At 39.5% G+C, this 24,011-nt stretch overlaps 1 protein-coding gene and 1 non-coding gene across 7 annotated transcripts in view; both read right to left on the bottom strand.

Annotated features, from left to right (window-relative positions):
* The window catches only part of CSTPP1 (centriolar satellite-associated tubulin polyglutamylase complex regulator 1), a 199,755-nt gene that overhangs the window by 149,979 nt on the left and 25,765 nt on the right, over nt 1–24,011 (bottom strand). For 5 of the 6 annotated variants that reach the window (XM_081538608.1, XM_081538606.1, XM_081538607.1 and 2 more), the window contains exon 2: nt 1,925–2,027. The exons of the other annotated variant lie outside the window; for it this stretch is intronic. Coding sequence is in view for 3 of the 5 variants with exons in the window: in XM_081538606.1 (XP_081394732.1) it covers nt 1,925–2,027 (103 nt within the window). In the remaining 2 variants the exon portion in view is untranslated. The remainder of the gene's footprint in view (nt 1–1,924; nt 2,028–24,011) is intronic. 6 annotated transcript variants of the gene reach the window in all.
* TRNAR-ACG (transfer RNA arginine (anticodon ACG)) lies at nt 3,327–3,398 on the bottom strand. The gene has a single exon. It is a non-coding gene; the product is annotated as a tRNA-Arg (tRNA).

The raw sequence follows: 24,011 nt of genomic DNA, 5'->3' as shown, positions 1-24,011 counted from the left end.
TAAGAATAGACCTGAGCTCATGATTCACCTTAGAATAGGATAGCCTGTAAGAGCTATTCTTCTTTTCTTAAAATGCTCACAATAAACCAGAAAAAAAGGGAAAAGAATACAAAAATGATTATATAAATATGTGATGGCAATTTGGTAATAAAAATAATTTTTAAAATTTCTTTAGCATATCCTTTCATGAAGACCAAGGTATTTTAAACTGATTATCTCATTCAGCCTAAAAGCAGTTTTGTGATATCAAAAAGAAAGAAATAGGTAGGAGAGTTGAAGAGGTAAATCCTGGTGGCAAAGCAAAAAAATGACTTATGGGTATGAAGTGTACAGTGAGGAGAAAATGGTCAGTAACTAATACCTAAAATTAAAAAAAAAAACTAAATAATATCTTTGTATAGTGAACTATCATAATTAGACTTGTTGCAGTAATCAGTGTCAAATGTACAACAAGTATCGAATCACTGTGCTGTGTAACAGGAACTAACAGTGTTCTTGGTCAACTATAATTCAAAACCAAACTCAGTTTGGGATGGACGTGTACACACTGGTCTATTTACAATGGATAACCAACAAGGACCTAATGTATAGCACATGAAACTGCTCAGTGTTATGTGGTAGCCTGGATGGTAGGGGAGTTTGGGGGGAGAATAGATACATGTATACATATGGCTGAGTCCCTTTGCTGTTAACCTGAAACTATCACAACATTGTTAATTGGCTATACTCCAACACAAAATAAAAAGTTTTTAAAAAATACAAACAGAAATAGAGATCAGATTTGGGGTTATCAGAAGTGGGGAGGGATAGGAGGAATTGGATAAAGGTAATCAAAACTTCCAGTTATAAGATAAACAAGTACTGAGGATATAATAATGTATGTTACATATGAAAATTTCATGTTACATATGAAAATTGTTAAGAGAGGAAATTCTAGGAGTTCTCATCAAGAGAAAAAAGTTTTTTCTTATTTTTTTAATTGTCTATCTAAGATGATAGATGTTCATCTAAATTTATGGTGATAATCACTTCATGATGTATGTAAATCAAATCACCATGCTATGCATCTTAAACTTACACAATGCTTTATATCAGTTATATCTCAATAAAACTTGAAGAAAACCATTTTTTATAAATTAAAAAATGAATAATCATCTCGACTTTTACACACTCCAAACATACTTTATAAAGAAATACAACTCCTTAAAGATATAATCTATGAAAGATGTCTTGCCTCTAGAAATCATCTTAAATTCTTAAGTAATGGACACAGCATCCTCTGGAAGGAAAACTGCAGAGGAATATCATCCTAAACATTTCCATGAAAAAAAGCCAGCCAAGAAAAACACAGGCTAACGGAACACAGAGTAAAGGAAATCAGAGTGAATATTCTGAATAATGGGAAAAGTTAAAAATTATAAGAGGAACCTAAAAAAAAACCAGATTTAAAAGATCAAACAGGGCTTCCCAGGGGGTTCAGTGATGAAGAATTATCCTGCCAACCAGGAGATGAGGGTTGATCCCTGGGTGGGGAAGATCCCCTGGAGGAGGAAAATGGCCACCCACTCCAGTATTCTTGCCTGGAGAATCCCATGGACAGAGGAGCCAGACGGGCTACAGTCCATGGGGTCGCGAAGAGCTGGACACGACTTAGTGACTGAACAGCAGCAGTAGCAAAAGATCAAACAGCAGTTGTTGAGCTTCTAGAGTTGTGACTACTCACGAGACTCATCATTAGACAAAACTGGCTGCACCAAAAGCATGTCCCAAAACATGTTTGGGCAGCCCTCAACTCATCTACCAAAACTAAGCATTCACTGCCACTACTTCATCAGCACTGCCCTGTTCTACTTTTCATGTATCTTGCCTGCTTCCAAAAGCCTCTTCTGGACCTGCCCCAGAGGCAAAGCACTCAGGTACTTACTATTCTGTGAAGAATCTGGCAATGCCATATTGGCTAATATCTTCCTTGTTCTCTAGCAGCTGGCAGACTGCATCCTCCACGTATGTGAGGACATGTCGCTGGGCTACAGAAAAAAAAAAGAGAGAGAAAGTGAGAGGGAGATTAAAAAAAAAACTCCTCCAAACCCCAGTAAGCCATGAAAGTCAATCAAGGCGCTGGCTCTGCTCTAGGAAGTGGACTGCAATAGGTAAGCCAACTCATGGCCCTAGCTGAGCTATAGTCTCAATGGGTAGAAAGGGAGATGCTGTAGAAGAAGACTTGCTGCCATTTGATTGGCTGTTAGTATTAATATCAACCATTCGCTCTTTATTTCAGTGATAAGGGTGAGGAGCTTTAGCACCATTTAGCAGGTATACCTGGGAATTCTTTCTTCCCACCTCCTTCTACTTCTGCATGGCTCAGAAATTTACCCTAGGGAGTAATGATTCCATGCCTGACTGCAAGGAAAACTCAATTCTTCCTTTAAAAAAAGAGTCACTGAAAAAGTTTAAGGACCATGAAGATTTCAGTAAAGATGTTAAAAGTTATTAACCTTGGTAAATAATAAGACCATGAAATCTGGGTTGCTCAATTTATCAAAAACCATGTTTTCCACATTTGCTGTGACTAGCAGATGTGTGACTTAATCATGGGCTTGTAATAAAGGGTGTGATGAGTACTAGAATTAGACAGACCTGGGTTGGAATCATGACTCTGTCTGACAGCATAATCTTGGATAGTTATTTAATCTGCGCCTGTTGTCTTCTTTATCAAGTGTGGAAAGAAACATAATTTTATGTATTTATTTTTAAATTGACGCATAGTTGATTTACAATGTTGTGTTAGTTCCCGGTGTACAGAAAAATGATTCAGTTATACATACATATGTTCTTTTTCATATTCTTTTCCATTATAGTTATTACAAAAGCTTGAATATAGTTTCCTGTGCTATACAGTAGAACCCTAGGTATCTATTTTATACATAGTAGTCTGTATCTGCTAATCCCCAGCTCCTAATTTATCTCTTCACGCCTTCCCTTTTGGTAACCATAAATTTGTTACCTATGTCTGTTGGTCTGTTTCTGTTTTGTAAATAAGTTCATTTGCATCATATTTTAGATTCCACATATAAGTGATGAGAGAAATAGAATTTAATTCTTTCTCTAAACATGGTCAATCAACTTAATCTGAATCACCTGAGACACCCTATTAAAATGCAGATTCATCACCTGGCACTATCTCAGACTTGAAAGTGAAGTGAAGTCGCTCAGTCGTGTCCGACTCTTTGCAACCCCATGGATTGTAGGCTACTAGGATCCTCAGTCCATGGGATTTTCCAGGCAAGAATACTGGAGTGGGTTGCCATTTCCTTCTCCAGGGGATCTTCCCGACCCAGGGATTGAACCTGGGTCTCCTGCGTCGTAGGCAGACGCTTTACCATCTGAGCTACCAGGGAAGCTCAGACTTAGTGATCTTAAAATTCTAACCAGAGTCCAGTAATTGTAACAGGTACCCTTGAAGTTTCTTACGTATCCTGAAGTTTAACAATCACTGGTTAAGAACTTGGGCTTTGGAGTTCTGAGAGACCTGAGTTCCATCCTCAGCCCTACCAAATTCCTAGCTGTGCGACCTTGGGCAAATTAGTCTGCAAGCCTATTTCCTTGCTGTAAAATGTGGATAATAACATCATCACTATTCTTAAACCCCAATGCCTTGTCTTCTTGATAATATGTCCCATTAGAAGTCTATCTCAAAGGGCTATTGGAGGTCTGCCTCAGTGACACAGCAGAGCTTCTAACACAGCCGGTGCTCACCAGATGGTTGTCTCCCTTCCCTGAGTTTTGTCTTTAGGTGTAACAATGGTATCCTGGCACACTTCACATAGAAACTTCCAATTCAGTATTTCCATTTACCACCCTATTTTTTTCTTTTTCAAAAGCAAAACAAACAAAACAATTTTTGTCTGGAGCAGAAAGAACAAAAAACCCCAAAGTAATAAATATCCTGCCACAAAGCAGCTCCACAAAGTTGCTACCAAGATGGACACTTGCCTCTTTCATATTTTCATCCCTCAGGAAAATATGAGGGAGTTACCTAAAAATTTGTAAAATTAGATACTTAAAAAAAAAAAAAAACCATCCTGAAGTCCTGGTAATTTAGTGAGACTTGTAAAGCAAATAAGTTTATCTACCCAAGCTGTACTCAAGACAGTCTTTGTTTGACAGTGGTTACCTAAAGTTTCACCATGTTTACACCAGCCTGAAGTCCCGATGAATGACATGTTTACATTCCATGACTTACTCTATCGATATGAGTGCTTCCCAAAGCTAACAACTATCAGCTACTGCAAACATTCTCCAACTCTGACCCCACAAAAAGATGTGAAAACAAAACCAGTGCTTCATCAACAGTTCATCCAACTGGAAAACTATTTTACTAAGAAATGGCCAAAACTGACAGTGAAGTCGTGAGATAATACATGAGAATTTCTTGAGACTTCCCTGGTGGTCCAGCGGTTAGGATTCAGTGCTTCCACTACCGTTGGGCCCGGGTTCAATCCCTGGTTGAGGAACTAAGGTCCTGCAAGTCTCATGGCACAACAACAACAGAGAATCTCTGGCATTAATTGTTTTATAATTAAGTATATATGAAATTGGGGGGGATGGCCAAAGTAACATTAAAATAAGCTATACTTTCACCTCTGTATTTTCCTGCCCTTATTCCACCCACTTATCTTACAAAAAGATTCCTTCCTTGGGCTATATATAGGCTTTTATGACTTGGAACTACCTAAGGCTACTACAAAAGATTAGGGGTTTTTTTTGTTTTGGTTTTTTGTTTTGTTTTTTGACAGCAGAAATGAAAGGGCTCTACTTAGAAGCAAATCCTGCTTCTTCTCCTTCTTAGCTCCAGGGACTAAAAGTCAGTGTGAGAGCCCTTTAAGGGGGAAATGTTTTCAGGGCAGTTAGAATCGAAGTACTTCTGTCTTCCTCAAAAAAGGGAGGAATTTTCTGGAAAACAGACTTTGGAGCAAGAAAAAAAAAGGTGGGGGATGGGGAGCAGGGAAAGTAAAAAAGAAAACAAATATAAATAAAGGACTATACCTATTTAACATTCAGCTACCAATGAGATATTTCGAACTTAATATTACACATAATAATGATGATAACAATAACAGCTCTACCAATTCTGAGCACCTGTGCAACTTACTGAATAATCATGTGCCAGAAACTGTGCTAATTGTTTTACATGCATTATTTTATTTCGTCTTCACAACAATCCTACAATAGATATTTTGATCACATTTCCATTAATACAAAAGGGAGAATGGAGATTTATAAAGTACCTTTCTCAAGATCACACAGCTAGTAAGAACAGAAGCCAAGACTCAAGCCAAGGTATGTCCTACCAAGAACCCATGCTCCTAACACTGTATACCACATTGCCTCATCACTGACACGTTATAATAAGTTTTATAACAGATATTATCTTCATTTTACATGGAGCACAAAAGAAGGGGGTGTTATGTTGATAGTAAAATCATCTGAGAGGTGTGGTCCACCTGTGTGCACGTGAATTCATATGTGAATTCGTATGAGTGTGTTTGCGTGTTGTGCGTGTTTATCCTGGCCCCACCTGCACAGGTGTGCATGCCAATCAGCATCTGTGTGAAGCTAGAACATGTCCCCAGCTTCAAAGTTTCTTACAAAGAACTTGCCCACCACAAAGTCTTCACCCCACCCATCCCTAGTTCAGAAAGTAGAAACAGAAAGACCCAGTGCTCTTTTCATCCGCGGGTGAAGTGAAGGAATTAAGGAGAGCCAGCAGAGGTAGGAGGACGTTCCTCTCTGAGGATGTCACACAAGCCTAGTGCAAAGAGCCTCCTCTCTAACTGCTTTCTCGCTGCTGGTTTCCTCCACGTGCAGCTCTTACCATCCCATGTTACCTTCTATGGTTAAGGGTGCCGCCCAACCCTGGAAAATCCTTGCACTTAATCAAACGTCAGTAAGACAGAATTTCAAAGCTCTTGTCTGGCAATAAAACATGGAGGTTGTCATTTCATTTTATTTTTAAAATGCAAAGGAATAGGCTTTAATTTATGTGAATGATTAAAGAATAAAAACTGCACACCTGCATCCCCTGAGGGCAGAGATATCTGGGCACCTTAGTTGCCCTCTTGGAGAAGGAAAAACGTTTCAGATTGGCTTTTCCTCTTCTGCTTTGCTGTGATTTTCACAAGGCCAGGATTAAGTCTTCTAACGTGAACCAATAGGCTCTATTGTTCTGAAATCCACACTAAGGCCCAAGGATCCATGTCTTGCTCAAGGTAGCATCGCGGTCTGAGATAAGCACTTAAACCTTCAACACACTGCACTGAAATGGCTGAGTAAAATATAAGTAAGCACTGTATGATCTTTATATGAACCGTGTGAGTGAAAGCAATTGTGGATCAGAAACTTCTTGTTTCTCCATTGAATCACCTCCTGCTGATCACTTAATCTCCAGATACCACAGTCAAGCTTGCTGTGACATGAGTATGACAAGAAGACTATGCCTAATAATAAACTGTTTCTTTAGAAAAGGGCTTCAGATGGTCAAGAATCTCTTTGCAATGCAGGTGACCCATGTTTGATCCCTGGGCTGGGAAGATCCTCTAGAGAAGGGAATGGCAACCCACTCCATTATTCTTGCCTGGAGAATCCCATGGACAGAGGAGCCTGGGGAGTTATAGTCATGGGGTCACAAAGAGTTGGACATGACTGAGCTAAGCACACAGCATTCACTTATTAACTTCCTTGCAAGGAGCAAGCAAGCCCCTTTAGAAAATATCAGATATATACAAAAGATAACATATTAATGATTATGTTATTATTGCTACATACTGATTTTACAGATCAAAACAATATAGCAATTCACTGCAATGGTTAAGAACATAGGCTCTGGAGTCAGGCTGAACTGGATTTAATTTCTAACTTTGGTACTTATTAGCTGTGTGACTTGAAGCAAGTTACCTAATTTCTCTGCCCTTTTCTGTAAAACTGGGAACTAATGCCTACCACTTAAGGTTGTAGTGAGGAGTAAATAAAGTAACTTATGTAATAGTCTTAGGGGCTTCCCTGGTGGCTCAGACGGTAAAGAATCTGCCTCCAATGTGGGAAACCTGGGTTTGATCCCTGGGTCAGAAAGATCCCCTGCAGAAGGGAATGGCACCCCACTCCAGTATTCTTGCCTGGAGAATCCCGTGGACAGAGAAGCCTGGCAGGCTACAGTCCACGGGGTTGCAAAAAGTCAGACACGACTGAGCAACTAACACACAACACAATACACACAACAATAATCTTAGCATAGCACTGGGCACACAGTAAGTATGCAATAAACTTACTGTGTTTATGTTCATTATTGTTGTTATTATGATAGTTGTTACTGTGTATCCCTTCCAGCAGAGAAGGCAATGGCACCCCACTCCGGTACTCTCGCCTGGAAAATCCCATGAACGGAGGAGCCTGGTAGGCTGCAGTCCATGGGGTTGCGAAGAGTCGGACAAGACTGAGCGACTTCACTTTCACTTCTCACTTTCATGCATTGGAGAAGGAAATGGCGACCCATTCCAGTATTCTTGCCTGGAGAATCCCAGGGACGGGGGAGCCTGGTGGGCTACCGTCTATGGCGTTGCACAGAGTCGGACACAACTGAAGCGACTTGGCAGCAGCAGCATCCCTTCCAGATATCGCAACTCACAAAACAATGGGTTTCGACACTAACAAATACTAAGACATTGACCTACCATAGCCCCTGCTCACTTATTTAAAGTCTGCCCATCTAACCAAAGATGTTTACAGATTATCTTCAAGGATTACTGAGCTACATAAAACTCTACACATATGATAATACACATAATTTAGACTCACTTCAGCTATAGCCTTTAAACTTGTAGGAAGCATTCACTTATTAACTGCTAATTACTCAGGAGACTCTAATTTATATGGGGAAAATCCAAAACAATTTCTTTTTACTCTCTTCCCAAGCATAAATACCATCAAAGTATTAGCTGTTTATTTTGCAATTAAATGGTAAGGGGTCCCATTTGGAAATTTTTGCTTGAGGGGCTACCTCAATTATTTAGACCACTCATTTTATTATATGATTATTATTTTACACAGAGTCCCTGGACTAGAATAAACAAGTTTCACTAGAAAACATTCACATAAATTACAATATGAGATATTACTAGATATAAGAGCAATAGCAGTGTAAGTGAAAAGCAAAGCATATACATATATCCACATTTATATCTGACTTTTTTCTCCCTTGTCAGTGTCCTTTTGAGACTCAGATGCTGGTTGGAACAAATAAGTGCTGAATTAAATTAAGGCTGTTCTCTGAGATTAGAAAAGTAACCTTATTAACCAACAACCTGTCATGTAAACTGTTAAGAAGCTTCAAGTTTAATATCATTTCTAAATCACTAACATGATACAGTATTTGATCTTATAAAATATAAATAGATAGCTTAATGGTGTAAGAAGTTAAACCTCTAAAATTAATCATTTACATTCTCCATCTTTACTGGTATGTTCTCATCCAGGGATACAGTACACTCTTTTAAAATATTTTATTACCCATACAAGACTATCTTTGATCTTAGACCTCACTAGACCAATTTCCTTTGACCAAAGGAGATGGGGAAATGAGGAAAACTAGCTCATGCAATACTTATACAACCAGTGAGGTTGGTAACAGACTTTGTTTTTGAAGCTCAGAGAGGTTAAGATACCTGCTCAGTCTTAAAAAATGACTGAGTTAGAATTGAAACTTAAGATTTGACTCCAAAGCCCATGCCTTTCCACCTCAACCCCAGCTCTCAAAAGCAAAACAAAATAAGAAAAAGCCAAGAACCTACAATGTGTCCCATTTTACACTGCATTGTCTAGAAAATGCTGGCTCTCCATTGTTAATACTAGAAAAGAAATTTCATTTGGTTAATCAGATAAAGTATTAGTATGGTTTTTAAATTTTTAAAAATGTTTATTATTTATAATTATATATTTAATTATTTTGAAAGATTCAAACAATATAGAAAAAGTTAAAAACCAATCCCAGTTCCCAATCAGTTTGGTATGCATATCTAAAAAATACAGAAATACAGAGTTTGTGAACTTGGTTTTGTTTTTAAGTAAATGACATATACTTTTCTGTACCTTACTTTTTTCACTTGACCATGTTTGGAAATCTTTTATGAAACAATATGGTACCAACTTATCTGCCCAGGTATTTCTATTGATAAATACTCAGACTCTCCCCACATATTGACTATAGCAAACTGCTGGTTGAACATTCCTGTACTTGTCTCCCTGTGCATATGTGCAAGAGTTTTTCTTAAGGTGAAAGTGAAAGTCACTCAGTCGTGTCTGATTTTTTGCAACCCCATGGACTATACAGTCCACGGAATTCTCCAGGCCAGAATACTGGAGTGGGGAGTCTTCCCCTTCTCCAGGGGATCTTCCCAACCCAGGGATTGAAACCAGGTCTCCCACAGTGCAGGCAGATTCTTTACCAGCTGAGCCACAATAGAATTGACATCTGATAGGATGCACATATCCTCATGGGTTTTATTTTTCAGTTTTATTGAGAAATAATTGACATACGTTACTGTGTAAGTTTAAAGAATACAGCATAATGGCTTGATTTATATATATATTATGAAATGGTTATCATAATAGGTTAAGCTAACATCCATCTTCTAACCTACACAAAATGAAAAGAAAAAAAAGAAATATTTCTCCTTGGGTAAAAGCTCTTAGGATTTACTCTTTTAATAACTTTTCCATGTATCATACAGCAGTGTTAACAATAGTCATCATGCTGCACTTAACATCCCCAGCATTCATTTACCTTATCACTGGAAATCTGCACTCTGCCCCACCGTCACCCCACTTCCTCCTCTTTCCTCCCTCCCAACCCTCTGCCTCTGGCAATCACACATCTGATCTCTTTTCCAGAGTCTGATGGAGTCGTTTAGATTCCACATATAACTGAGATCGTAGTGTCTACCTATTTTATTTAAATCTATTTAAATGGATAGATTTTAGTGTAATCTATAGTGTAAATCTACTTTATGATTTATTTCACTTAGCATAATGCCTTCAAGGTCCATCCATGTTGTTGCAAACGGTAGGATTTCCTCATTTTTGTGGCTGAATAATATTCCACAGTGTGTGTGTATGTATTTTTTGCACAACTTCTTTATCCGTTCATTCATCAATGGACACTTAGGTTGTTTCCTTATCTAAATTATTGTAAACATGTTGTTATGAACATAGGGGTGTAGGAATCTTTTCCATTTAGTGCTTTTGTTTCCTTTGGATATATTCCCAGAAGTGGAATTGCTGGATCTTATGGTGGTGGTGTTGTTCAGCTGCTAAGTTGTGCCTGACTCTTTGCAACCCCATGGACTGAAGCACTCTAGGCTTCCCTGTCCTTCACTATTTCCCAGAGTTTGCTCAAACTCATGTCCATTGAGTCAGTGATGTCACCCAACCATCTCATCCTCTGTCGCCCCCTTCTATTCCTGCCCTCAATCTTTCCCAGCATCAGGATCTTTTCCAACGACTCGGCTCTTCACATCAGGTGGCTAAAGTACTGGAGCTTCAGCTTAAGCATCAGTCCTTCCAATGAATATTCAGGGTTGATTTCCTTTAGGACTGGTTTGATCTCCTTGCTATCCAAGGGACTCTCAAGAATCTGCTCCAGCACCACACAGTTCACACACAATTCACCACACCACACAATTCACAATTCACCACACAATTCAAAAGCACCACACAAATAAATTCTTTGGCGTTCATCAATTCTTCAGATTTTACGGTAGTAGTTCTATTTTTAATTTTTTGAGGATCCTCCATACTGATTTCCATAATTGCTGTACCAACTTACAATCATTAACAACAGTGCCTAAGAAGTTCCTTTTTTCCACATCATCCTCTTTACTAAATATACAAAATTGCTTTACAAAATGTGTTTCGATTTATACTCCTCCCCACCATAAGAATATCTGTTTTCACTACGACTATTTTCACTGACTTCATGATTTTGCCAATTTAACAGTTATAAAATAGTTTCTCACTGTTGTTTCAGTATTTCAGTCTTCTTACTTAATTAAGTTAAGCATATTTTCATGGTCATTTGTATTTCTCTTCTGTGAATTGTTGTTGTTGTCATACATGACAGCTGGAAAAACCATAGCTTTGACTATACAGACCTTTGTTGGCAAAGTAATGTCTCAGGTTTTTAATATGCTGTCTAGGTTGCCTACAGCTTTTCTTCCAAGGAGCAAGGGTCTTTTAATTTCATGGCTGTAGTCACCATGTGCAGTGATTTTGGAGCCCAAGAAAATAGTCTTTCACTATTTCCATTGTTTCCCCATCTATATGCCATGAAGTGATTGGACCGAATGCCATGATCTTAGTTTTTTGAATGTTGAGTTTTAAGCCAGTTTTTTCATTCTCCTCCTTCACCTTCATCAAGAGGCTCTTTAGTTCCTCTTCACTTTCTGCTATTAGGGTGGTGTCATCTGCATATCTGAGGTTATTGATATTTCTCCCTGCAATTTTGATTCCAGCTTGTGATTCATCCAGCCCAGCATTTCACATGATGTACTCTGCATATAAGTTAAATAAGCAGGGTGACAATATACAGCCTTGACGGACTCCTTTCCCAATTTGGAACCAGCCCAACCAGTTGCACTATGTACCGTTCTGTTGCTTCTCAACCTACATACAGGTTTCTCAGGAGGCAGGTCAGGTGGCCTGGTATTCCCATCTTTTTAAGAAGTTTCCCTGGTTTGTTGTGATTCACACAGTCAAAGCCATTAGTGTTGTCAGTGAAGGAGAAGTAGATGTTTTTCTGGAATCCTCTTGCTTTTTCTGTGATCCAACAGATGTTGGCAATTTCACCTCTGGTTCCTCTGCATTTTCTAAATCCAGAGTATACATGTGGAAGTTCTTGGTTCAAGTACTGTTGAAGCCTAGCTTGAAGGATTTTGAGTATGACCTTGCTAGCATGTGAAAGGAGTGTAACTGTATGGTAGTTTGAACATTCTTTGGCATTGCCCTTCTTTGGGATTGGAATGAAAACTGACTTTTTCCAGTGCTGTGGCCACTGCTGAGTTTTCCAAGTTTGCTGGCATATTGAGTGCATAATCTGCTAATATCCTTTGCCCATTTTCCTCTCTGGTTATCTTTTTTCTTCTTTTTGATTTGGAGGCTTTTCTAATTCTCTATATGTACAAATATATACCTACCTTAGGGGTTTTCTTATCATTTGTTTATGGCATCTTTCATTAAATTTCATCACAGAAATTTAAAATGCTGATATTGTCAGCAGTATTTATTAATATCTGTATACTTTGTGCTTTGTGTCTTATGCAAACAGGCCTTCTGTACTCCAAGTGTATAAACCTATTACTCTATATTTTTCTCTGATATGATATTTAATTTAAGCTAGTCATGTTCCTTACCAAAATTATGAGTTCACAATTAACACAGTCAGTATAATACAAAAAGAAATTTAAAACTTGCAAGAAAGAAAATAAAGTAAAAGCGTTAACCCAAAATCAAGCCTTTACTAGCTCTGAATATGAAACAGTGGTATGTCAAGTTTAACTTTCAGTTCAGTTCAGTCGCTCAGTCGTGTCAGACTCTTTGCAACCCAATGGACTGCAGCACCCCAGGCTTCCCTGTCCATCACCAACTCCCAGAGCTTGCTCAAACTCATGTCCATCGAGTCGGTGATGCCATCCAATCAACTCATCCTCTGTCGTCCCCTTCTCCTCCCGCCTTCAATCTTTCCCAGCATCAGGGTCTTTTCCAGTGAGTCAGTCCTTCACATCAGGTGCTCAAAGTATTCAAGTTTCAGCTTCAGCATTAGTCCTTCCAATGAATATTCAGGGCTGATTTCCTTTGGGATTGACTGGTTCCATCTCCTTGCAGTCCAAGGGACTCTCAAGAGTCTTCTCCAACACCACAGTTCAAAAGCATCAATTCTCCGGCGCTCAGCTTTCTTTGTAGTCCAACTCTCACATCCATACATGACTACTGGAAAAACCATAGCTTTGACTAGATGGACCTTTTGGACCTCCAGAAAAAAACTGTAAATAAATCACACCTTGCAGATCACTATCCTGAGAAATAATCTTTCTATAAACACAGGAGGCCTTCCTCTTTTACTAGCTCTTGATCACTACAGATTTGCTTAATGGTAGCTAAACCTATAAATATAATAAAAGGATAGTCAACATTTATTAAGCTCTGCATGCAAGACAGTATTCTAAGCATTTTACAGGTATTAATTCATTTACTACTCACAACAATCCTATGAGATGGGAACTTTTATTTCCATTTTATAGGTGACAGAAGGAAGACTCAGACATGTAATTTACCTAAAGGTCAATGGGCTAGTAAGTGGCAGAGATAGGATTTGAATCTGCAGCCCTCAAAGAGCTATGCAGCATATATATCAAATGGAATTTTCTAAGAACAAACATACAGGTTAAGGAAAGATCTTTTACACTGATAGTTAATCAAACAGACAAAACTAATACTTTGCATTTGGGCACCCAAACCACCACACTGATGCTATGCATGCATTTATGCTAAATCACTTCAGTCGTGTCCGACTCTTTGAGACCCCAGGGACTGTAGCCCACTAGGTTCCTCTACCCATCGGAATTCTCCAGGCAAGGATACTGGAGTGGGTTGCCATGCCCTCCTCCAGGGGATCTTCCAGACCCAGGGATCGAACCTGAGTCTCTCACATCTCCTGCATGGGCAGGCAGGTTCTTTACCGCTAGCACCACCTGGGAAGCCCCAGTGTTGCTATACAGCTAGTCAAACTCAAATACTAAAAGATAAGCCAGGAGCAAACAAAACACTACCCATATGTTAACATCACCTGTGACAACCAGAAAACAAGCGGTGACTAAAGATCTGTATGGAAAGTAGAGGACGAAAAACCAATGAGAGCTGTGCAAGGTAACAGCTGGGCAGGGTTCAGTCCCTTGACATTCAAACAGCTTCGAGTCAACCATTAATCTTCCCCTCTTCCCTTTTCCTTCCTAAAACTGGTGTGGCTTTGTTGGGGTGGGGGTGGGGGTGGGGGTGGGGATGAATGTCAAAAGGCTAAGTACTTAAATCTTACTGCTTCAGTGTTTCCAGCCTCAATCTCATTATACAGAATTAGTACGTTGGAGTCTTATAATTTCAAGTGCCAGAAAAAGGAGGCTTTTACAGAGGTCCAAATGTGAAGCGCTCACCTAGCTGACCATAACAAAATTCACTGCCAAAATGCAGAGAAATCTAAAGTAGCACTTAGGTTTCCTATAGTTATGATCTATGCTTATGAAGAAGTCAAGTAATAACTGTCATGATGACAGCTTTGCAAAATCAGCTATTCATGGAGCAGTAGAGTTATCAGATCAACTCCGTAAACATTCACAAGACCATTTCCCAGAAAACACAAACAACCTATAAACTGACAAACATGGAACAAGTCATATGCCACTCATAATGTCATATCAGGCAGGGAAGTATTAACGTTATAGGGTGAAAATTAATTGTGCTACATAGAGTCATCAAAGGTTGTAGCATTTGGGGCAAACCACACATTTACACATTATCAGCAGTTATGTTTGGTAATATGCAATTGAACTATGAATATACAGATCAGCTACAAGGTACTAATGCAACAACTTATCAATTACTTGGCATTTTATATTCAAACTATTTCATAAAAATTAGTTCGCACTCGCAACAACTCACAAAACAGCAACAGGGTCTCAGTTAATCTAGTGGCAAAAAGATACAGAGGAGTTCTCATTTAAGGTAGCTGAAAACTCATGGGCTTAGAATTCCCAATCTTCTTTCTTCTGAGTGATGCTGCTTCTGTATGAAGGTGGGATTCTTTTTCAAACGAGTCTCACATGTCAAATCCCCACTCAGAACTATGTCTACACCCTGCTTATGGGATAAGGCTCTAATAATGCTCAATAATCCCTCTGAGTTTCTATTTTTGTTATAACATAGATATTTATAGATGCCTAGAGGCCTAGGTCAAAGTGCATAAAAAAGTGATATGCAATGAATGACTGGAACAGCATAGGCTAGACAGAGAGGCCCTAGATTAATTTACACAGAAAATTCATGCCAGCACTTAACATATCATCTAAATTAATGGTGTAAAACACTAAAGTACCCTATAAAAACAGGCTTTGGATCTATTTTACCTCAGCCACATAATTTTTGACTCATAACTCAAATGACTAACGTTGGAATGTTGGAATGTTGCAATGTCCAAGCCTACCTTTCCTGCTGGGCTCAACTCAAATGCCACCTGGCCAGGAAGCTTTCTCAGATTCTCTCCCAGCCAGAAGCAATCTTCCTTTTCCTGAACTCCCTAAATACCAATTTTAAATATTTCCAACGGCACTTTCTAGTTTGATATAGAGTTATTTCTGTTACACATGTGTTAGCTCCTTTGTTAAGACTTCTTGCTCCGTAAAGACAGAGAGGTAACCATAACTCATGTGTCTTCTATCCCCTAATGCTCAGGGTCATTCAGAGTCTTCCACATACCAGTCATTCAAATATTTACTGAATGAATACATAAACTGAATCACTATTTATAAACTGTGGTGCTATTCTTCATTCAACTCAGCCGTTTCAGGACTGTGCCTCCCAGGTGGGCATCACTGAGTGCCAAAACACGTTCTGTGGCAATGTTAGGGTTCCTACAGGAAGCCACTTTTGTCCTGCTCTCAACCCTTCTTTCCATTGCCTTTTCACTGTTCTGTCCCTCCATTCCACTGAGAAAGCACTTGTTCCTTTTATTGTTACTAAGAGCCTCATTATGTTCAAGGTAAAGCGAAAAAAAAATGCATTCGATGCAATTACTAGTTCCTCACAAATTTGGGGGCTACTTGTCATTTCAACATTCAAGATGTGAATAGAAGAAAAGTCCAAATTCTTTTCACTCACAAGAACTATTTTCTTTTTCTCTTTTAGACAAAATGGAAGCACACGGCACAGGAAGCAGCCCTCAGTGAGCCACCGTTCATAAACAGCTTTGCTGAAAGCGTAACAAAGGTTCTGTTGTGTGCTTGCATGGCAGGGCCAGTAAGCAGCAGGAGCAGACGAACTCTTTAAGAAACAAAGGTTCTGTCCTCATGCAAATGTTTGCATTAATAAAAAATGAAGGAAAAGATATAGAAAACGCAGGCTAGCTGGACATAATGGGCCTCTAAACGGGAGGTTTTTCACATTTTTCAGGCGGAGTCAGCAGGTCTTTTAAAAACTTTGTCATTCTGAACATTTCACAGACATCACAAGAAAGACATGCAAATAACAGAAGCAAATCAAAGGACATCCCGCTGTTGCGCTGGCGCCTCCCTCATCCCTGCCTGGTTTGTCATTTTCTGTTAACCCTGGGGGCGGCTGCTGTGTTGCTGAGGAATGGAGTCCCCAGCCCATGTGGCAGTACATGTCCAGCCCGCTGGCCCCTGCACTGATGGCATTACAATGCAAGCCATGTACCACCACTCAGGGACACGTGCTGCCAGGCAACAAGTCCAGTGTGTGACTTTTATACACCCAGCTCGCAAATCTGCATTGGAAAGAGCCTCTAGACTAACCACTTAATAAGGTATGATCTTCTTGAGTGTAAGCATCACTGAGCAGTTCTCTGAAGACGGATTTACTGAGAACCAGCCCTTCCAAGTGAAATCTACAACAAGGGCCTTAAAATAAACGTAGAAAATTTAAAACCTCATGAGGGGACAGATTTACCAAATACTGACCCACTATACTAATGTTACCGTGCATTATCTCATTTAATCTTCACAGTCACCATTTAAGGTAGACATTTATCATCCCCATTACATGGCGGAGAAAATTGAGGTTTTCGAAGGTAATTCCCTTGCCCAAGGTCACACAGCTAACATGGCAAGCCAAAACTAAAAGCTACCTAATGGGCAAATTCCTCTCTATTTTTAAAAAACTTTTCTCAGCCCTTACTTCTGTGTCTCTTGTGACTGAAACCCAGTTTATTCTGAAAATGTTACAATGACCACACTCATCCACTACAGGTCCACTGAAGTATATTACTCTTTCTCTGTTTTAATCATTTTAAGTCTTTATCATTCACCCTTTGTTAAGAGTGAGCGGCTTTTTGTTAGGTCGTGGTAAGAATCTAATTAAAGCTGCAAATGCTTTCTTGATGAAAAATGGATGTAATTTAACGTTACAATTTTAGAACATTCAAGAACTTCCAAAGGCTCATCTATAGCTCCTCTGAGGATTCAGGGCCTACATGTTAAAAAAAAAAACAAAGAAACAAAACAGAACCCCAACCTCTCCTGATGGCAGCACGTGGTCAGTTTTCTTTCACAATGAGGAGCTACCAAATCCCAGCCTGACAGCTCCTTGTCCTCCTCAGCTTTCACCGAACACACGATCCCTCTTCACCAGGACGTGAGGTCACTTCCATCCCCCCACAGACTGTGCCACTGAATCAGCAGCCAGTCACTGCCTCACTGTCCTCACCACTGCTCCTGAATTATAAAAGCTTAGGAGTTAAAGGACTTTAAGGTCGTATCACGCAACCCCAACCATTTTACAGATACAGAAACTGAAGTCATTCTTCTTTCTTTTTGCCCTCGATTCAGTGATAGAAAGTTCTTGGGCTTGCTCAAATGCATCCCGTAAGTTCTCCATATTTCTATCCATAACCACATTGCCAAAGTTTTTCTTTGTACAAAGCAAACAAAATAAATCATGGTAATAACTGAATTATTTTCAAATATTTTTTTCAAACTCCCTGAAAGGACCTAACTTTTTAAAAGTAATAGTCAAATGATACGGGCTTCCCTGGTGATTCAGTGGTAAAGAGTTAGCCTGCCAATGGAGACGTGGGTTTGATCCCTGGGTCAAGAAGATCCTCTGGAGGAGGAGATGGCAAGCTTCTCCAGTATTCTCGCCTGAAAAATCCCATGGACAGAGGAGCCTGGTGGGCTACAGCCCATCGGTCGCAAAGAGCTCAACATGACTGAGTGACTCAACAGGCACAGGCCAGTGCAGGAGACACGGGTCTGACCCCTGCCTGGGGAAACTCCTACATACGGTGCAGCGACTGAGCCCGGGAGCCTCAACTATGGAGCCTGAGCTGTGACCACTCGGAGAAGGCCATGGCACCCACTCCAGTCCTCTTGCCTGGAGAATCCCACAGACGGAGGAGCCTGGTGGGCTGCAGACCATGGGGTCACGAAGAGTCAGACACGACTGAGTGACTTCACTTTCACTTTTCCTTTTCATGCATTGGAGAAGGAAATGGCAACCCACTCCAGTGTTCTTGCCTGGAGGATCCCAGGGACGGCGGAGCCTGGTGGGCTGCTGTCTATGGGGCTGCACAGAGTCGGACATGACTGAAGCGACTTAGCAGCAGCAGCAGCAGCAGCTGTAACCACTGAAGCCCGCATGCCCTAGAGCCTGTGCTCCACAACAAGAGAAGCCACCGCAATGAAAGCCCACACACCACAACTAGAGCATAGCCCGGCCACAACTGGAGAAAAGCCCACACAGCAAGGAAGACCCAGCACAGCCATAAATAAACAAATAAGAAAATATACAAAAATAATAGTCAAATGGTATTATCCAGGCTTCTTTTATCCCATTAATACTCCATTTAGGCCCCTGGTACTAATCATAATCCAGGATCAATTACAAAAAAATTGTTTTTGTCCTATAATAAGTGATAATAAGTATAATAAAGTATTAACTTTCTTTACATTTACTATTTATTTATTGGGCTGTGCCAGGTCTTAGCTGTGGTATGCCAGATCTTTGACCTGCATAGCGGCATTCAGTATCTTTAGCTGAGGCATGCAAACCCTTAGTTGTGGCATGTGGGATCTAGTTCCTTGACCAGGGAACAAATCTGGACTCCCTGCACTGGGAGCATGGAGTCTTAGCCACTGGACCACCAGAGAAGCCCCTTAACTTTCTTTACTATAATGATGCGCTGAAAGATAATCAAAGTACTGATAATCAGATTACTGAATTATACTGAACCCTTAATGTGAAGATAACCAGATGAGGCAAATTATTACATGCTTTATGATAAAAAGGCAGAAAAAGAAAGTATTCTAGAAAAAGTAAAGAAGGAAGCTATTTTGGAGGAGGGGAAATGGCAAAGCTCAACAGTACTAGAAAATTGGAGAATCAAAACATAATCATATCAAATGGATTTAAAAGAGCTAGTTGAAAAAAATAAACGCAGTGGTCCCCACAGCATAAGAAGAGAGGGGGAAAGAGGTGAAATATGCAGGGTGAGAACAACTCCTCTCAATGTACGCCTTGCTATTAGGTTGGTGCAAAAGTAACCGTGGTTTTGCATTGTTGAATTTTGCCATTTGACGCTGGAATACATTCTTAAATAAATGTGGTTAGGTTATACATCATTTTAATGTGCCTTTCTCACGGTATTTTTTTTGGTTATGATTTATTACTTGCTGTTTATTTTAGACTACAGCAATGATGTTAGACAAAAAGCAAATTAGAGCAATTTTTTAATTTGCATTCAAAATGGGTAGTGAAGCAGCAGAGAAAACTCACAACATCAAAGTGCATTTGGCCCGGGAACTGCTAAGGAATGTACAGTGCAGTGGTGATTCAAGAAGTGTTGCGAAGGAGACGAGAGCCTTGAAGATGGCCAGCCATTGGGAGTTGACAATGACCAACTGAGTGCAATCATTGAAGCTAATCCTCTTACAACTACTAGAGAAATTGCCAAGTTTGGCATTCGAGGCAAATTGGAAAGGTGAAAAAGCTCGATAAGTGGGTGCCTCATGAGCTGACCGCAAATCAAAAAAATCTTTTTGATGTGTTGTCTTCTCTTATTCTGCACAACAATGAACCATTTCTTGATTGAATTGTGACACGCAACAAAAAGTGGATTTTATACAACAACTGACAACAACCAGCTCAGTGCCTAGACACAGAGAAGCTCCAAAAAGCACTTCCCAAAGCCAAACGTGCACCAAGAAAAGGCCATGGTCACTGTTCGGTGGTCTGCTGCCGCTCTGATACACTACAGCTGTCTGAATCCCAGTCCATTACACCTAAGAAATACACTCAGCAAATCGATGAGATGCACTGAAAATTGCAATGCCTGCAGCCTGCATCGGTCAACAGAAAATGCCCAATTCTTCTCCATGATAATGCCTGACCACACATTGCACAACCAGTACTTCAAAAGTTGAACAAATTGGGCTACAAAGTTTTGCTTTGTTTGCCCTATTCACCTGAGCTCTCACCAGTCTACTAGACTTCTTCAAGCATCTCAGCTTTCTGCAGGGAAAACGCTTCCACAACCAGCAGGAGGCAGAAAATGCTTCCCAAGAGTTCGTCGAATCCCAAAGCATGGATTTTTATGCTACAGGAATAAACAAATTTATCTCTCATTGGCAAAAATGTGTTGACTGTAATAGTTTCTATCTTGATTGATAAAGATATGTTTGAGCCTAGTTATAATGATTTAAAATTCAGGTCCCAAACTGCAATTACTTTTGTACCAACCTTATATTTTTTGAACTTGTGGAGGTGTTACCTAGTATATGTGTGTGTGTGTGTGTGTGTATATATATATATATATATATACACACACACATATAAACATACATATAATAAACATATTAGTACTGTGAGGTATACACACATTCTAAAAAGATTGCAGGCTGAGACAATGCTGAATCTTAGAACTGATATAGTATTCATAAAGGATTTATTCAATAGGACTTTGACTTCCTCAGAGATGAGAAAAGGCTAAAGTAAAAGGAACTGAAGATATTTATAGGTAAGAGGGTTCAAAATTAAACCAATACAGTGTATGTGCACGCGTGCTGAGTTGCTTCAGTAAAGTCCAATTCTTTGCAACCCCATGTAGCCCGCCAGGCTCCTCTGTTCATGGGATTCTCCAGGCAAGAATACTGGAGTGGGTTGGTTGCCATTTCCTTCTCCAGGGGATCTTTCTGACCCAGGGATTGATTCCACATCTCTTACATCTCCTGCACTGGCAGGTGTGGGTTCTTTACCACTAGTGCCACCTGGGAAGCCCCAATACAGTGTATACCCCCTTATATTCCTAGGATTTTTCCTTTCTTGTTTTTTTTTCTGCTTTTTTAATTTACTTATTATATTTTTCAAAATGTCATGCTGTGATATTAGAAATATTGCTTTACACAAACATTGCCAAGTATAAAAATATGTCCCTGGAATTTTCAGTTTCCCCTGCCCAAATCATCTTGTTATCTTCCTAAGGAGATACATTCTCTTTGACTCCTTGTCTAATTCCTCCAACCCCCAGTGATCTCCTTTTTTCCCCCTAAATTATTATTACATACCACTTGATTTCATATTGACTTAAAGTGTTTCACTTCATCTGCAAGTAACCTCAACTAAATTATAACACAATTGAAAACATTCCTTTGTTTAATAATTAGTTCATTTACCTAAGCATGGTCCTTGTCCTTGAGGAGATTATTTAACATCAACTGGAGAAGCAGAAATACAAATCAAAGATGATAACATAGTATGATAATTGTTATACAGGAGGCTTGGAAAAAATGTAAAGATAAAGAGGCCTATGACTGTCTGGGAGAAAGAATGTTTCAAAGAATGTGAAAGAATTTACAGGTGAACAAGTAGAGAAGGGAGATTTAACACAGACACATCAGCACGTGCAGAAGCATCAAGATGTGAAAAGCATGGGAGATAGGAAAGTGACAAATAGTTGAGTACTCCTAAGAGATAAAGCTGGACAGCATCATCATCACAAAGGGTTTTATAAAGAGTACAGATTTTAGGAAACCACAAAGGATTTTGAGCTGGAGAGTGACAGTCATATTACTATTTCTGAAAGATCACTTTGACAGCAGTGTGGAAGAACTGGAGGGAGAAAGATTAGAGGTACAGACAACAAGGAGGGCAACTGTTGAAACAGTACAGGCCAGAGACATGAAAAGCCTGAACTAGGGAAGTAACAATGGAAATGACAGATCAAATCAACAGAAGCTGGTAACTGACTGGATATGAGAGGTTAAAGGATGGGAGGGAATTGAGGGTGATTTCTGGGTTCCTTTCTCGGGCATTTGGGAATACTATGATTCCATTCACTAAGACCAAACAAAGGAATAAAAGTCAGAATTACACCCTTTCTGTGTATTGTGGAGTATTAAGCATAGTGCTGAGCACACACATAGTCAAGTCATTCCATGGGCCAACTGGCTGTCTTGAAAAAAGACCACAGAACCTTTCGCTTAATGACTTTTTGGTCACTTTCCTAAAGTTGGCGTCAGTCACCATGCACTGATATGATTCCTGGACACAGGATAATTGAAGTGGACTGATTCACCCAGGAAACAAGTAAAGTAAGATAGGCAGCACTTATGTGAATGTGAGGTGCATTTGTGTCTGTGTGTGTATGTAAGTGTTGGGGGGGGCGCCACTTATGAACAAAACACCCATGTTTATATAACGCTGTGACAGAGACTGCTGGTCGCTGACTCTAGTAAGCTTTTTCTCCTTAGAAACATACTCCAGTTTTACCTGGGTACATGGCCACTGGCATAAAGATCATATTTTTCAGCTTCTCTTACAGCTAGGCTTTCGTTATGTGATTAAGCCATAAAATGTGAGCTCAATATTGTAAGAGTCTTTTAGAAAGTATTTAAATGAAACTGATTCAGCTGAAAGATGTCCCTTGTCCATCCCAGAAAGGAACAGAGAGCTACTTCAGTTCTCATGGATCATGAGGCAAAAAAAAAAAAAAAATGGAATCTATGGTTGGATGTCAGAGTAAAAAGACAGAAGCCTGAGTTCCTGATTACACTTGGAACATACCATACCAGCCATGGACTGCTTATCTCCAGTCTTCTAAGTCATTTAAATCATGTTGTTTTAGGTTTTTCTGTTGTATTTAGAGAAACCTAACATAAACATAAAACGTCTATGTATTTGCCCTAAAGTATAAATGAAGAGATTAATGTACCAATCAGAAAGCTCATTGGTCTATCCATTAATTTAGGTTAGTGCATGCTGGGCTAGCATGAAGTGTTTCCAGACATCACATCCTAGCATCTGAAGAAATGTACTGTTACCTTCAATGCCGAACCATTGTTGTACACAATGTAAGGTCTTCCTTACTCTTAACTGAACAATTAGATTTGTAATGCTCCTGAAAGTTTACTAAATACTTTCACTTACATTATCTCATTGAACCTTGCAACCGACCTAGGAATCAGATAAGGTTGGAATTATTCTCTCCATTTTACAAATGAGGAAATTGCCCAAGGTCATACAGTTTACAAATGGTAAAGCAAAGATTTAAAATTTAATCTCATAAGTGTAAATATATCCCACTGAAATACAGTGGATAATTTCTAGAGAAATTCTTAGAGATATTCAAAAGTTTTTAAATGGCCATGATTAATACTAATTAATACGAACATAAATACCATGATTTGTATGTGTGTGTGTTGCACAATAGATCACAAATCAATGTCTTATTATTTCACAGAACTTGCATAGACATTTTAAAATTAATTTTTCCATTTACTAACTGAGGAAGCAGTCTGTTCAACTTCAGAACTGATGACAGTACCATTTCCTTTGATCCTACATTTTGCACTCGAGAGGAAAATGAGCAAACGAAGGCCAGCACGTGAAGCCAGAGGCAGCAAAGGAGCAGCAGAACTTCTCTCTACTAAAGGCCCCTTCTCTTTGGACAGCACAGGTCAGATTCCATTCAGGTCCTCCTGCTGGTGGTATAAGACACTTCTGCAATTGCTTCCAGAAATCTCTTATCAGAAAGTTTATATTGCTCAAATAACCCAACACTTCAAGGAAAGGTGAACTGACCTTTAGTCCAGCTCTTAAACACTGAATTGATCCCAGCCCTGCATTGCCATTCCACAGAGAGGCCCCCAGGCTAACAGCCTAAGCAAGAGGGTCTTGTTATATGAGCC

This window comes from Giraffa tippelskirchi, chromosome 11, assembly GCF_054371585.1.
Source record: "Giraffa tippelskirchi isolate mGirTip1 chromosome 11, T2T-mGirTip1v1.2.pri, whole genome shotgun sequence".
Lineage (NCBI taxonomy): Eukaryota > Metazoa > Chordata > Mammalia > Artiodactyla > Giraffidae > Giraffa > Giraffa tippelskirchi.
The sequence above is the reverse complement of the archived record's forward strand: the minus strand, read 5'-3'. Positions and strand labels throughout refer to the sequence as shown.